The following is a 14,206-nucleotide window of genomic DNA, read 5'->3' as shown; positions in this document are numbered from 1 at the left end:
GGCTGTCTTTCCTTTGTCTTAGTGATATGTTAAAGACTTGCTGTGCCGCCTGGAGTTGTGATCATTACATTGACAAAATACAATATGTTTACTCATGGATGATCTTCTGAATTGCCAGTGATCATTATATTGCACAAAGACATTGCAGATTAGGTAGGCAGTTTAAGAGGGGTAAATTTAATTTTTTCTTATTTAAATTAGTGATAGGCATAAGGGGAGGAGGATTTGAATTAGTTATGTGATTGTTAAATTGGTCAAGTTACCCGAATAATAGTTATGTGATTATTATATAGGTCAAGTTATCAAAAAGCACACATTGAAGGTCTAATAATTAAGCCTAGCAATGTTGAGGAAAACTTGGCTTCAATCTTGTTCAAGTTATTACCCATTAGTATATGTGCAAGTTTGTCATCTCTAAGACCATTATCTTAGGAAACGTCACTCTTATCCTTTCCATATTATGATTATATCAACCTTAATAAATGTTGACTTCTAATCAAAGATAATTATAATACATCTAAAGACTTCTTTCTTAATAATCGTAATAGTAAAATCTGGCATTCATCGAGGATTTTTGGTGGCAAAAGGTAATGTAATGGTAAAAGAATAAGTTCACCATGTATGTGTGATTGATCTCAGATAAAATTGCAAATATGATTAACTTTGCTATTGTTGAAGAGAAATGCTACACATACTCTCAAGTGCACACGCTAATTTCCAATGACACTTGACTAACAAGTTTATACTTCACATAACAATCCCAAGCGAAAACAGATCTATTGAACTCAAAACTAAATAAATCTTTCAATGGCAAGCTTTCAAGTGAAAAATGTGGCAGAATCTGGCCACTGCTTTTGTAAATTTACAGTTGGTATTGAATACAAGTGAAGTCAAGTATCATACTGTTACCAGTCCAAAAAGAGAGTAACACATTTATATAAAATATTATGTACACGCGCATACGCTTATCTAAATGAACTGGGTTCAATGGCCCTGTGGTTTTCTCTCATTGGTGGATGACTACTTTCAACTGGCAACACAAAGAACCTGAGAAAAAATGGAAATGAAAAGATTCCTCAGAGAGAGAGAGAGAGAGAGAGAGAGAGGGAAGGAGGATGATCTTGCATCAAAATATCGAGAAGAGATGGTCACCTAAAATGGCAACCCTTTGAATCTGCTGATTGAACTCGGATGTGGAAGTTATTGCATTTTTGAGAGTCAATAGGCATCCTTTACCAACAACTTCAGCAAACTGTGTCTCAAAACAATTTATTCATCTTCCTGCTTTATAAGATTTACAATGTCTCGGCCAACAAGAGTTTGTCCCCTGATATTTGGCAAAATAAAATGTTGTCAGCATGTGCATGTCCTCTTGATGGTTTGACAAACATTCAACTATGTAGTCGAGTCGATCATATATCAGTAGAAAAGAAATCAAATTTCAGCAAAATTCTTTTATATCTCATACAAACAAAAGGTAGGCAACCATTGATGAACCCAGCTTCCCGAAGCTTACTAATTCATTTTAATAAGTTACAGAATTAAGTTCTTTTTCTTGCATAATTGAAGTTTCCTAGTACCAAAAACTTCAAAGCATGTTGGGATAAGTTTTGTAAAAGTGTTTTCTATTTTGTGTTTTGAAAAGTCTTTCTATTGTTTGAAAACTAAAAAGTATAAGTTGAGGTTCACATCTGAAAACTTGTTTTGTTTTGATAAATATGTTTGAAAGGAAAAAAACTGAAAAGTATTCGGATGTAATATTGAAAAAAAAAAAATCATAACATAAAGAAAAAAAAAAAAAAAAATTACTAAATCACTCCTTGAGTTCCAAGCCTTTATCAAATCGCTCCTGATTTCTATTTGTATCTTTTAGCTTCTAGAGTTTGTTCTCATTACTAAATCAAACATTCGATCTAATTCCATATAGATTCCATCAATTTTTTTTTATGAAGCCCGTAAAAAATTATAGTTATACCATTTTCTCAAAAAAAAAAAAAAAAAAAAATCGAAGAAAAAAGGAAATAATTATGAGTTTGGGGTGTCCGCAACCCCGTGTTAGTGGGTGAGCCAACCCCCTGTCATACCTCCCCCACCTCTGATAAAAAGCAAAAAACACTTTGAAAATTGCAACCAAACGTACTCTCGGATTTTAGTTTTTATTCCTACAAACTAGCTTCTACAACTAAGTAAAAACCAACAAACTTCCATCGAATCTTTGGAAAATTGATGGGATGGAAATCTTTCACTTAGCTGGTAGATAATACAACCATCTACTTTGTGAAGATTGCCATAATTCTGCATAGCCCTGGAGATAATCATGTCAATATTAACATCTTCTCTATCTCCAAGAACCATAACTATCAGGTAATTTTTTTAAAAAAAGAAGAGGAACTGGTGAACATTCCTAGTAATGGAGTTTAATTGCTTTTCCTTTGTTTAATATTTGCTTATTCTTATACATTTTTAGAAGTTTTTTACTGTATTTGTTCACTTATCGAAGGGGAAAGGAAAAGAAAGCAAGGCTAGAAAGAAAGCTAAGCCACGTTACTAAATTGTGCAGGATGGTTGCTTTGAAGCTATCCAAAAATCATTTCTCGAGTGATGTGAGTCATGCGACATATAAACAAATCCACCATTGAGGAAGCTTCAGATGAACTTCCACAAGCTCTTCTTACTTACGTAAACTGCTTTTACCTAGTGAATTTAAAAATTAAAATTATTTATTTTATTTTTATGGGCAATAGGAACTTACGGTTGAGCTGTTCTCCTTTAAACCTTCCAATGAATCAGCGAGCTGCACTTGCTTTGATGCAGTTGCAAGCAGTGCCTACAAATGAACATGACAAAATACAATCAACGTAAGAAAACTTGTTTGAACAGGAGCTATATTATTCAGACTTATGTTTGTGAGAGAAGGGTCATTTACTTTCTTTGTCTTCTGTAAGTCATATTCCATGGATTTGATACGACTCAAAGATTCTCGAAGCATATCATCCTTCTCTTGAGGAATTTTTGTAGGTCTGTTAACCAGGTCATTTACTAATGTTTCTAAATGCTGCAGCCTCTGCCAGAGTGGGTCCTCTTTGATTGACCGTGAAATGAGCTGCTCCTCAGATCCTGAATCGGAAAACTGGGGTTTGCTATTGTTTCCTAACGGTTGGTCTGCACGCTGCACTGCAAAAAATCTCCCCAGCCCAGATAGTACTAGATATGCACATGTTAACATTTTGAGTATGACATGAACAATTAAACTTGTTAAATAGGGAATGAACTTCTTCAACGGCCTTCTTCGAGTACCATTGTTTGTTGAATCACCTGTCACAGGCAGCACCAAGCTAAGAGTATGTAAAAGCATGTTGCAGTAGCAAGTGTTCTAAATCACAATATCCATATAGAAGCTTTTTGCACTAAGAAAGAGGAAAACAAAATCATAAATTCACCACCGTACTAAATAAACCAACTCATGCAATAATGAGAACCTAACTTCATACACATCTTTTTATGATCCATCTGATAGAGGCCTCTGAAACAACTAAAAATATTTTGCATAATTACTCGAAGAGAAGTTTTCATTATGCTGAAAATGTGCTAGAAAAAGATTAAAATAGAAAATCCAGATTGGGAGCCCCATATACTATTTGCATCAAATGCAATAGGGAACAAAGCATATTCCTAGTCTTACTCGTCTAATTACAGGCTAATATTTTTCTTTTTGGTGAGTACAGGCTACTCTTTCATTAAGCTTCTATCATAGAAAGCACATGTATGGGTAGTGCCCTACGCTATCTTTAGAAACAACTTGAAGATTTTTTTTTCGATGTCTTGGTATCAGTTAATGGTACATACAAGACAATCCAGCAATTAATCTCTCTCTCCTATTTTGTAGAGAAACCCAACCTGGCCAAACTGGCCAAACCCTATAGCCCTGTACCTACTTGAGCCTGGACAATGAGGCAAAGTTTGCCCGACACATGACATCTACATCTGGATGCAGAAAGTAGAAAAAACAATTCAATTTGTCACTAGTAAATTTTAATAAATGAGAAAAGCACAACCATAAAAATTCATTCATGAATATCATTTGTTGTACACCAATAACATCAAAACCAAGAAAAATAGTTACTATTAGACGAGGAGCTGAGTGATAACCTACTTGTTGAACTAGTACCTTCAAGCCTTACGGTGGCACCAACTGGTTCAACCAGGCTGCAGGTGGATGCAGGGTCAGTCATCCTTTCCTGAGCATATATAGACACAAAGCAAGAGTTACAGAAATGATTGTCTTCACATAGGTAGCATAAAAGAAAAGTTCAATATTCACACCAAGTGATAATGATCAAATGGACACACATAAGAATGTATATCCTCATGGAACTTATACATAGAACTAGCATTGATTATTCCAACCAAGATAGCAGCTCAGACAAGACACTTTTGCGCATGTGCGCACATGTTTTTGTGCAATAGATAATAAATAGATGCCCTCATCAATTAAGAACTACTGAGAACAGTTCAGTATAACGAGGGATAATACAGAAACCAGTAAGGAAAAAGGAAACTGACTTCCAGTACACCCGTTTCACGACAAAGTGGCATTGACCGCCTGAAGCCAGAAGCACTTGTCAGCATGTCTGATCCTGACCCAACGAAAGATATTTCACTACTTGCAAACTGCAAAAAGAAGAAATATCATCTAAGAACATATTGTGACTGGAAGATGATAGAAGACAGAATGAGTCGTCAAAGTATCTATAAGTCACCTTAGAGACAGATGACTTCACTTCTAAATCATCACTATTAGAGGTACTCTTAATCCTTCTCAGATACATTGCATCTCCTACATGTACCAGCTGCAAATACAAGTAGATAAAGGATGATTCAAGGCATTAGTTTGAAGTTTAGATTTCCTCAAATATCAATATTTAAGAATGAACTGTGTAGTCAGTCCACTGACTAGGAACATACTTTCATTATTTCAGGATTATTCCAAGGCCCCTTGTCAGATCTAAGGCACCCGCCTTCATTCGGGCATGAGCAAGTTCCACCCAGAAAATCTGGCAGTTGGCTGTTAAGCAGATAAATGCTCAAATTATTTTTGTGATGAGTCACAAAAACACTACATTGTAATTAAACTGCAAAATTACTATGGTAAGTGGAATCCCAACCTTGGGTCTATGGCCTCCAACAACTTATTTTGGAATTTGTTGCCTAAAACCTGTGGAATCAGTGAAGAACCACTAGTGATGAGTTCCAACAGCCACCAAAGGTCAAAGGAAAAAAAAAAAAAAAAAAACTCATACATGTATCTTTGCAGTAGTCCTTGGGTCTAGAAAACCTTTTGCCGTATTCCATAGTAATTTGAACCCACTACCAGCATTAACAATGAACATCTGATGCAATGTCTGTAGAAAATGAGCTAATATCAGAATCGATTCACAGATTCATGCTACAACAATTCAGATACTATCTTTCTAGTTTCATATGCTATTAAACCACCTCAGGATAGTTGTCACCATCAATTTTTTGCATGCGCATAACAAGATCATGGGCGACCTTGCCAAAGCTCACCCAGTTCTGCAAAAGAAGCAGAGCAATGAGAAGCAATGATATTGTGCAAACACATAAATAATTCAGAAGTGAGATAGATGCCATAATAAGCTAAAATTACCAGCGCATGTACGTCCAGTACTGTTGTTGTGGAATCTATGTGTCTCTTGGCAGCAATGGAACATGCTGGGAACTTCTCACTGAAGACCTTCTCAAACCCCTGAACATGATATTTTAAAAACCGGTCCACTGTGGTGACATTCATCAGCTTGCTGGGATCAACTTTGCCAAGTCTTTCAATATAAACAGGTCGTCCCCCTCTGTCTACACCATGGTAACCATGCGGATACCAGCGCTGAACTTCTTCACATTCATCATATACAAAATCCTATACATAAATCATTCCATTGTAAAATCTCTTTGAATTGGAGACATTAAATATATAACTAATAATACATATAGCAGGTACTCCAGGAAAAACTTTCAACAATAATTGCTAAAAAGGTTTCCCAACCAAAACTACATGCGTCAACTGCCCATTCAGAATCCCAACATTGGCTAAGACTTTTTTGTTTCTATCCACCAGAACATTCACCTTATCAAATTACTATTAACAAATCCTATCCATTTGAGTGGTGTTACCATGATAACAACTTACCCATAAAAAAGAATCCACACCATTCTCTTTCCTCCAGTTAAGCATTTCAGTCCACATATGAAGAGTTTTATCAATGTCAAACTTCCTTGCCTTTAGAAACCTGCAGCAAGGAAAATTCCAGTTTTCAATAATTATGTGGGATAAATGGGAAGATAAAACGTAACGTGCCCAAAAATATAATTAAACGAGAAAAAAAGTTACACAGTATAATTGGTAAGTCATGAATACTTATTGAAAAAACAAAATAATGTGTTACGCGCACACAGCTTATTCATGGTTCTTTGAGCACCCGACTAATCCACATAAGCATGTTCAATCTCCATGTCGAGTGTTAATAAAAATGCAATTTCTAAAAACGCAATGTGTTCAACAAAATCGATGTTTGGCCTTTAAAATCGTCTGTTCTTAAAAACGCAACCCTTTTCTTGCAATTTTGTTTAAAAACACCTTTTGACCTGTGAAATCTAAATGTCAAACGACTCTTATTAGCGCAAAACCACAATACAGAATGGTTATAATGCTGACATGCATTTCCCAAAATTTATGCTCAATACTCTCGTTACCACTGGCTTGTTCACTTCTGAATCTGTATCAGTCATTAAATGAAACAATTCTAAAATTTTCAAGAAGTATGCTAAATGTGCAAACCATTGCTTATGTATAGCAATATTGCTATACATTAGATATCTAATATTTAAGTCAACAAAACGCATAAAAATTTAGCACGCAACTGTATACAACGATGTTTATATCATAACTCGAATCACGCTTAGATTTACGAACTAATAACTTAGAGCTATGGATAGAATATTTATATACGTTACGCAATGAATCAGCTACCTGAGCAAAGTGTGGTAATCATCGTGGCGACGCGGGAGGAGATCTTTGGAGAGCAATGCCTCGCGGAACGCGTTGACAGCTTGTTCTTCCTTGGCGTCGCGGACATCGTAGATCGAAATCGAGGCGAATCGGCAGTCGGCGACCCGGTTCCCGCGCTTCCTGAGAGTGTGCGAGAGCCTCGTGGAAGCGCTCATTGCCTTCTTCTTCAGAGATCTGCCCCGAACCCTTCGCCTCTCGTCCTCCGACGCCGTCTCCGCCTCACAACCGCTCTTGCCCTTCCCTTCCTCTTGATTTGAAGCCACTTCTCCTAAAGCCAAAAATATAATAACCATAACAAAATTAATATTTAAAAAATCTCATTCTGATCAAATATTAATTTTCAGGTGCAAGAACGTACCCGGCATTGTGTTTATAAAACTCTCAGAATTCAATATCAAATAAATATCTGCAAGAAAACAAAAACCGATTAGCATTTTTCAATAAGACCGGCATAATTAGCTCTAGATCTTGAAAATCCGCAAGATTCTCAGCTGAAACCTCATAGTAAAAGACAAAATTCCGCATTGAACAAAAACGAGGATCAGATAATTCTCCAAATACGTACAATCAAACGCACCAGATTCACCGGCAATTCTCCTTTTCTTTTTGGCTCAATTCCTAAAACAATACAGGCTGTGTGTGTGTGAGAGAAGGACGGGTGCTTTCGTATTACGAAGGACGTTGTCTTTCTGTATTTTAACTCTTTAGGTGGAAGAAGGGGGAAGAGGGAGCTGAGGAGGCGTAGCACATGTCGCTGTCAAAAGCGTTAGAATGGAGACGTAGCGTGCACCGGCCGCGTCAGCTTTTTTTACATTAACGCCGGCTCCTTTCGCTGATGCCTCTCCTGCAATTTTTTTGTTGGTTCCTCTGTTTCATTTACTTTTCAGCCATTTCCTCTTTTATTCCTTTGGCTTCCCGTTTCCGTTTCTTGACGGCAAAAGAGAGGGGTGGGTGCAAGTGTCTTTTTACTCTTCTATTTTTCTTTTGTAGCTTTTAATAGTTAATTATTAGAGGCGTGTGGTCAAAGTTTGACCAAAAACTTCAACAAGAGAACTTTAAACTAGTAATGCTATTTAGTAAAAGAGAAATATGACTGTCATATTGTTGAGATGATGTAGTACAGTAAAGATCAACCTTTTGATCATCAATAATTTTAAAAAAAAAAAGTTTAAAAAGTAATTTTTACTGTCAAGTTATCACAGTTATAGAGTAGTATACTAAATAGTATTTTTTAAATTTAATTTTTTAAAAGTTAATAATGTTGTTAGGGATACTCAAACTTTTATTATGTTTATTTATTTATTTATAAATAAAAATTTTGACTTGCCAATTTAATTGATTAATGGTGGACTTTTTTTTACGAAACCTAAATATGAGTTGAGATAAAACAAAATCCATTTTGACGAAGCTTATAGAAGATAAAAACGAAATATGATGACGGAAAATATAAGAATGGGATGATATATATATATATATATAGAAAATGACACAAAGCGCATGGTCAATAATGTAAATTATGGAGAGTTGAATAGAAGGAGTCTAAACGGAATAATTGTAAGCATTTCTTTAAGTTAAATCATGATTTGATCATATTTCTATTAAACGTGTTAATGTGAATTGGAATCCGAACATTATTAAAGAGAAGATGAGAACCTAATCACTATATGATTGACTTGATAGCTAATAAGTTCTTTTAGATTTTCTAGAATATTTCCAGAGTTTTGTTCAAATTAGATTGAATGAATTTTTTTACAATTTTATACATTAGATTATATCAATTCAATATAGTTCTTAATTTTCTCTTAATATATTATATTCCGTTAAGGTTTATATCAAATTAGTAAAATATAAACTATTTAATAACATAATAATTAAGATCTTAAGAATGTTATGGTGTAATTATCAATAGAAAAATCTTAATTTCATATTTTTTATAATTTTCTCTGTTCTTTTGGTAGCCGTTTGTTGACGGAGGGAGCTGTAGACTGTTAGTGCTTACGCAACGGAAAAAAGGGAGGGACTTTGGAGTCGTCCAAGTCACCGGCCTCTTGTTTCTTGCCAAGTGGATGAAGGTGATATCGAGACTTTGCAGATGCGAAGAAAGCTCCCACTTTTTGGAAAGGTATAAAGAGCGTCGCCTCGTGCGTTTACCTTATGTGCTATTTATTTATTTATATTTATGTTTTTGGTAAATTTTGTGTTATTGGTCTGGTCACCTCTTCGGTGTCCTGATTTGGGCCATCTTGTGTATTTACTTTCGTACGAACCTCATAAAGTAATATTCCTTGCCGCAACAAGAAAAATTAAATTAATTGATATTTTGATAATTTTATTTGTATACAAGATGTATTTTGTATAATATATTTAAAAAAAAAAAAAAAAAACTTCGGTTTAGCCCCTTGAATTTTTACGCAATTTGACAAACTCCTCAAACTTTTAAATCTCTCATTTTGAACTCTTAACTTTCAATTGCTCTTAACGTAGATCTTTCCGTCAAATTTTAAATGTTAGATGACATTTATACCCATGACTTTTGTATAAAATTCTTTAATTCTAAAATGTTTTTTATTTTAAAAAAAAAATTAGGGATATTTTGGTTTTTTTGATATTTTTAACAGTTAAAATTGATGGAAGAGTTTACATTAAGGGTAATTGAAAGTTCAGAGGTCCAAATTGAGAGATGTGAAAGTCCAAAAGGTTAAAGTAAAATTTCTTAAAAAATAAAAATAAATAAAATCAAAAAATCAAAACATTACAAAGAAACGTGTACATGTCACGGGATTTTGTCTGAAATTTTGTTGGCATAATTAATGTATGCATCAGATAGAAATAAATATGTGTTATAAATCTTTCTAACATAAGAAGAGCTGATGGATTTTGTCGGATTTGGTTCATGTGTGACAAAAAATACGATATGAGATTTTTTTTTTTTCTTTAGTTGATTTCATTCCTTTTTTTCTCATAAAAAATTTAAAATTAAATCTAAATTGTTCAAAAAACTATACAAAATTTTATGTAATTTTTTTTTTTACAGCACTTAAACCAAATCGGCCCGAATCTGTAAAGAGAATGTGTCTTTAAAGCATTTCTTATTTATTACATGTATGCAGTTGTTGGTTGTAGTTTACGTCCAAATACAACGGCATCTAGTACTGTTGATTTGGTGAGGATATGCCCTTTTTCATTTTTGCTATTTTTTTAATTATGGGATGAACTAGACATTGGAAACCATCGTTAAATCCTATAAGATTCTATTATTCTATATTCCACTCAAACGAAAAAAAAAAGAAGAAGTTATTTTATTCATATAAAATTGCATTTTTAAATCAATTTATATACTACTTGACTCAACATTTTCTTAGTCTAAATTCATTAGATTTGAATCATTGAAATAATCTAATAGGACCGTGATACACAGCACACGGCGTGCTGTGCACGCCTGTGCAAATTTTTTTTTTTTTTTTAATTATAAAAAAAAAAAAAAAAAAAACGCACGCCGTGTGCTCTTTTACTTCACCCAATCTAATATAACATTTAAACGTTAATCAATTATGGCCAAGAAAATATATATTGGTTGAATCATTTTGAATGCAATAATATCATTCAGTTGAATCCTTGATCCACTCATTAAAAAAGAAACAGAGTGATACAACTGATTATGAAAACTAGACTACAACTTGACAATTCTTACCATAATCAAGGGTGGCAATGTTGTAATTTATAATGCGCTCAGGTTTAGATGCTAAGACATAAATATAAAATTATATAAATTAATTTTAATTTGATTAATTTAATTAAACAAATTAAATTCTTTAATCTTAATCTACTAATTTATGGTCCGCCCAAAATATAAGTGCAAAGTGAAGAGGATAGTGGAAACACGGTAGACGATCTAGAAACCGTTGACATCTGGCCTACCATGTGATGTGGTCGGGAGTGGCATGGACATGGTGGGGTCAGACACAAGGGGGTTTTCATGCATGCAGCATTAATGGTGGCACCACCCGTCTCACTCTCTGGTGGGATCAGGAATGTCCATACACCATCTATGTCATGGTGCCCACAAGTCTATTTTTTATTTTTATTGCTAATTATTTTTTAACATTTTAGATTTTGTTTTTCGAACAGAAATTCATTCCTATTTTATTCATGAATAATTAAAAGCATAAAAACTCTTACAATCACAGAGCATAAAACTCTAAAATTCATAAAGGATTACACATCATAGAGGTAAAAAACATACAAATTTTACATTGAAATCCTATAATGTCTACATTCACTAACCCATGCCCAATCTTCAGCTTATTGAACAAATCTGTCTGGTACAAACTCAATCCAAAACATAGGTAGCCATTTTCCAGGTATAAACAAAAGCACAACGCCAAAACTAGTCTTTTTCGACCTGAAAGGCCAAAAAATTATTCATGTTTTAAGCTCAAAAGCCAGGATAACAAAACAAGCAAAACAGTATAGGGAAAAAAAAAAAAAAAAAAAAAATCACAACACAGCAGCAAGGAGCGGAAGAGGCTGTCGGCGGCGCGAAAAAAAGGGCGAGCAGCACAGTGAAGATGACAAGGTGGAGTTACGACAACCGCTGTGCTATGGGGCACTAAAGGAAAAAAGCTCTAAATAAAATGGAACAAACGGAAAAACCGTAAAGGCAGGGGAGGAGGAGGAGGAGGAGGAGGAGGTGGGGGGAGGGAGGAATCCTCCTCCAAGCTGAGGACCGTAGATTTTGTTCTATTCATTAGTGGTATTTATGTAATGTCAGTTTAAAATGATAGGACAGTGTATTTATTATATGATAATATATATGTACTATTAGATCTATAAAGTTTAATTTGAATTATAAAATGTCGGTTCAACTTATTTACCAATTAAGCCGGCCAAATTTTTGTTTTAAAAAAAGAACAAGGTGAACGTTGCGCTTCAATCCAGCCGGGAGGCGGGACCCATTAGAGCTCTTGTTCAACCACCTAATGCGAAAGGGGTGGAATAAAATTACAAAGTACTTATCTATAAATAAAGAAATATTAGAAACTATTCTTTTTATCTTACTTTTATCTAATTAATAAGTCATTATTAAATAATAATAATAATAATTGACAATGCTTACTTAATGAAATGAGATAAAAATGTAGTGTACTTTGTACAATGATCAATGTTATATACCATACATCATTTCACCTTATCTTATTGGTTGCTGTGTCAATGCTTATTAACTATTGAATCATCTATTGTTAAAACATTCAAGAGTTGATGGACACTGTTATATCAGTTCAATGAAATGAGAGTGCAGTGTATAGCATGAGAAATGTTATAAACCATATTTGTATCCTATAATATCTTACAATACTGACATGGTTTTAACTAACAATTGTTAGTAAAATGAGATAAAAAAATGTAGTGTATAACATTATCAATGAGCGTTAACTTTGTACAATGATTAATGTTATATATACACCTCATCTTATTAGGCTAATATGGCTATGGCCATCAACTCTTGAGTCAGCCATTGTTAAAAAAAATAAATAAATAAAAGGGTTGATAGACACGGTCACATCAGCCAAGTGAGATAAAAGTGTAATATATTGTATGAAAAATGTTAAAAATTACATTTTTATCCCTACAATTAACCTACAACATTGACGTGACAATCAAATGTTCATTTTTTTATATATATATAAATAAAATAATTAATCAAAGAGTTGGTTCAGACAATTATATAAGTATTGTGAAGTAATTGTAAGATAAAAATATAATTTATGGCGTAGGAGATAATGTTGAAACTTTAAGGGGTTGAGTAGGAGGGGTCCCAGCCTCCCACGTGGGTTGATGACTTGATGCTCATTCTCATTATAAAATTTCGCTTAAAATTAATTGATGATGCTTAATTTCCTTCTAGCAAAAATAAATACTTGATGTCGGTTATGTCGGTAGAAGCTGTACTAGAGATTAATGAATGGAATCTCATTCACACATTAAACCAAAAGAAAAGAAAAGAAGTATTTGTTTTCAATTATTTTGCCTTTGGCATCACTGAGACTTTAGACTTTTCATGTTTTTATAACGTTCTTATTTTTTTTTGTGGCTATGATGATTTTGATTTGTGTCATTAATGGCATTTAGAATAATAATAATAACTAAATTATCAATTTTCTGTTATTGTAAAATATAAGATTTATAGGGGACCTTCATTTTATAATAATATATTAATATTAGAACTTCTTTCACTTTCTTATGGAATTATACATCAATAGTGTTAGTTTAAGGAAAATTATGTCATAACCTCCTCGTATTTTCCTTTTCTTTTTTTTTTCTTTGAAACTTTGTTTTTAATTTGATGAAGTCAAGATCCATGATTTGAATATTTATAAATTGAGACCTTTATTGGTATTTTTTAAAACATAAATAACAAAACGATATAAAAATATAATTATGCTTATTCAACTATGACTACAGGTGATTGGGCCAACCTGGCGCCGGCTCTATGATCTATCCTTGTATTTTCGCCTTTTTTTTTTTTTTTTTAAGTTTTTAACTTTGAAACTCTAGTTTTTAATTTGATAAATTCAAAATCCATGCTTTGAATATTTATAAATTGAGACCTTTATTAGTATTTTTTTATATAAAATAACAAAAATAATATGAAAATATAATTATGCATACTCAACTATGACTATTGGTGTTCGTAAGGAGTAGCTTAATCGGCTGGAAACCACGCCTCATAAAGTAGAGGTCACTAATTCAAATTTTTTTTTTCTCTTCTTGTGTGGACATGTAAAAAAAAAAAAAAACTACGATTATTGGTGATTGGGCCAACCTGGTCCAGGCTGCCGGGCCTTCCCTCAACCCACTCAAAACCCTCCTATACTTGCTTGCAACTACAACCCGGAGTAAGCTCCGCCCAGAACCACTTATAACTCCACTGCATCTGCGGCCAATTATGATCATAAGTAGCAACAAGGTGCTCCCAAGCGACCTCACCTCCCTACCCCTATCCAATCCTACCATTTTCTCTCCATGCTTCAGGCCCCAGGAAGTTAGCCATGAAGGCAAAGTTTGAGCAACTATAGGCACAATTTGAAGATATATAAAAATCTATTTGGCAGGAGACCAGAG

The 14,206-nt window shown here is 33.8% G+C and overlaps 1 protein-coding gene across 4 annotated transcripts; it reads right to left on the bottom strand.

The window, feature by feature from the left end:
• Window positions 1-823: 823 nt before the first annotated feature.
• LOC132165436 (phosphatidylinositol/phosphatidylcholine transfer protein SFH9) lies at window positions 824-7,936 on the bottom strand. Of its 4 annotated transcripts, none has more exons than XM_059575999.1 (16): window positions 7,650-7,936; window positions 7,443-7,490; window positions 7,046-7,352; window positions 6,206-6,305; window positions 5,669-5,935; window positions 5,497-5,574; window positions 5,301-5,402; window positions 5,166-5,215; window positions 4,966-5,065; window positions 4,761-4,850; window positions 4,564-4,671; window positions 4,154-4,238; window positions 2,927-3,315; window positions 2,753-2,827; window positions 1,153-1,327; window positions 824-1,047 (listed from the first exon to the last, which is right to left on the bottom strand). In XM_059575999.1, exons 2-15 carry the CDS (start codon window positions 7,447-7,449, stop codon window positions 1,274-1,276), a joined length of 1,812 nt encoding a protein of 603 aa, XP_059431982.1. In that variant the 5' UTR covers window positions 7,450-7,490; window positions 7,650-7,936; the 3' UTR covers window positions 824-1,047; window positions 1,153-1,273. The 4 variants fall into 4 exon arrangements, with proteins under 4 accessions (XP_059431982.1, XP_059431985.1, XP_059431983.1 ...); XM_059576002.1 differs by having other exon boundaries at window positions 4,169-4,238; XM_059576000.1 differs by having other exon boundaries at window positions 7,662-7,936.
• Between the last annotated feature and the right edge of the window lie 6,270 nt (window positions 7,937-14,206).

This window comes from Corylus avellana, chromosome ca11, assembly GCF_901000735.1.
Source record: "Corylus avellana chromosome ca11, CavTom2PMs-1.0".
Classification (NCBI taxonomy): domain Eukaryota; kingdom Viridiplantae; phylum Streptophyta; class Magnoliopsida; order Fagales; family Betulaceae; genus Corylus; species Corylus avellana.
Note: the sequence above shows the minus strand (reverse complement) of the source record. Positions and strands in the feature narration are given on the sequence as shown.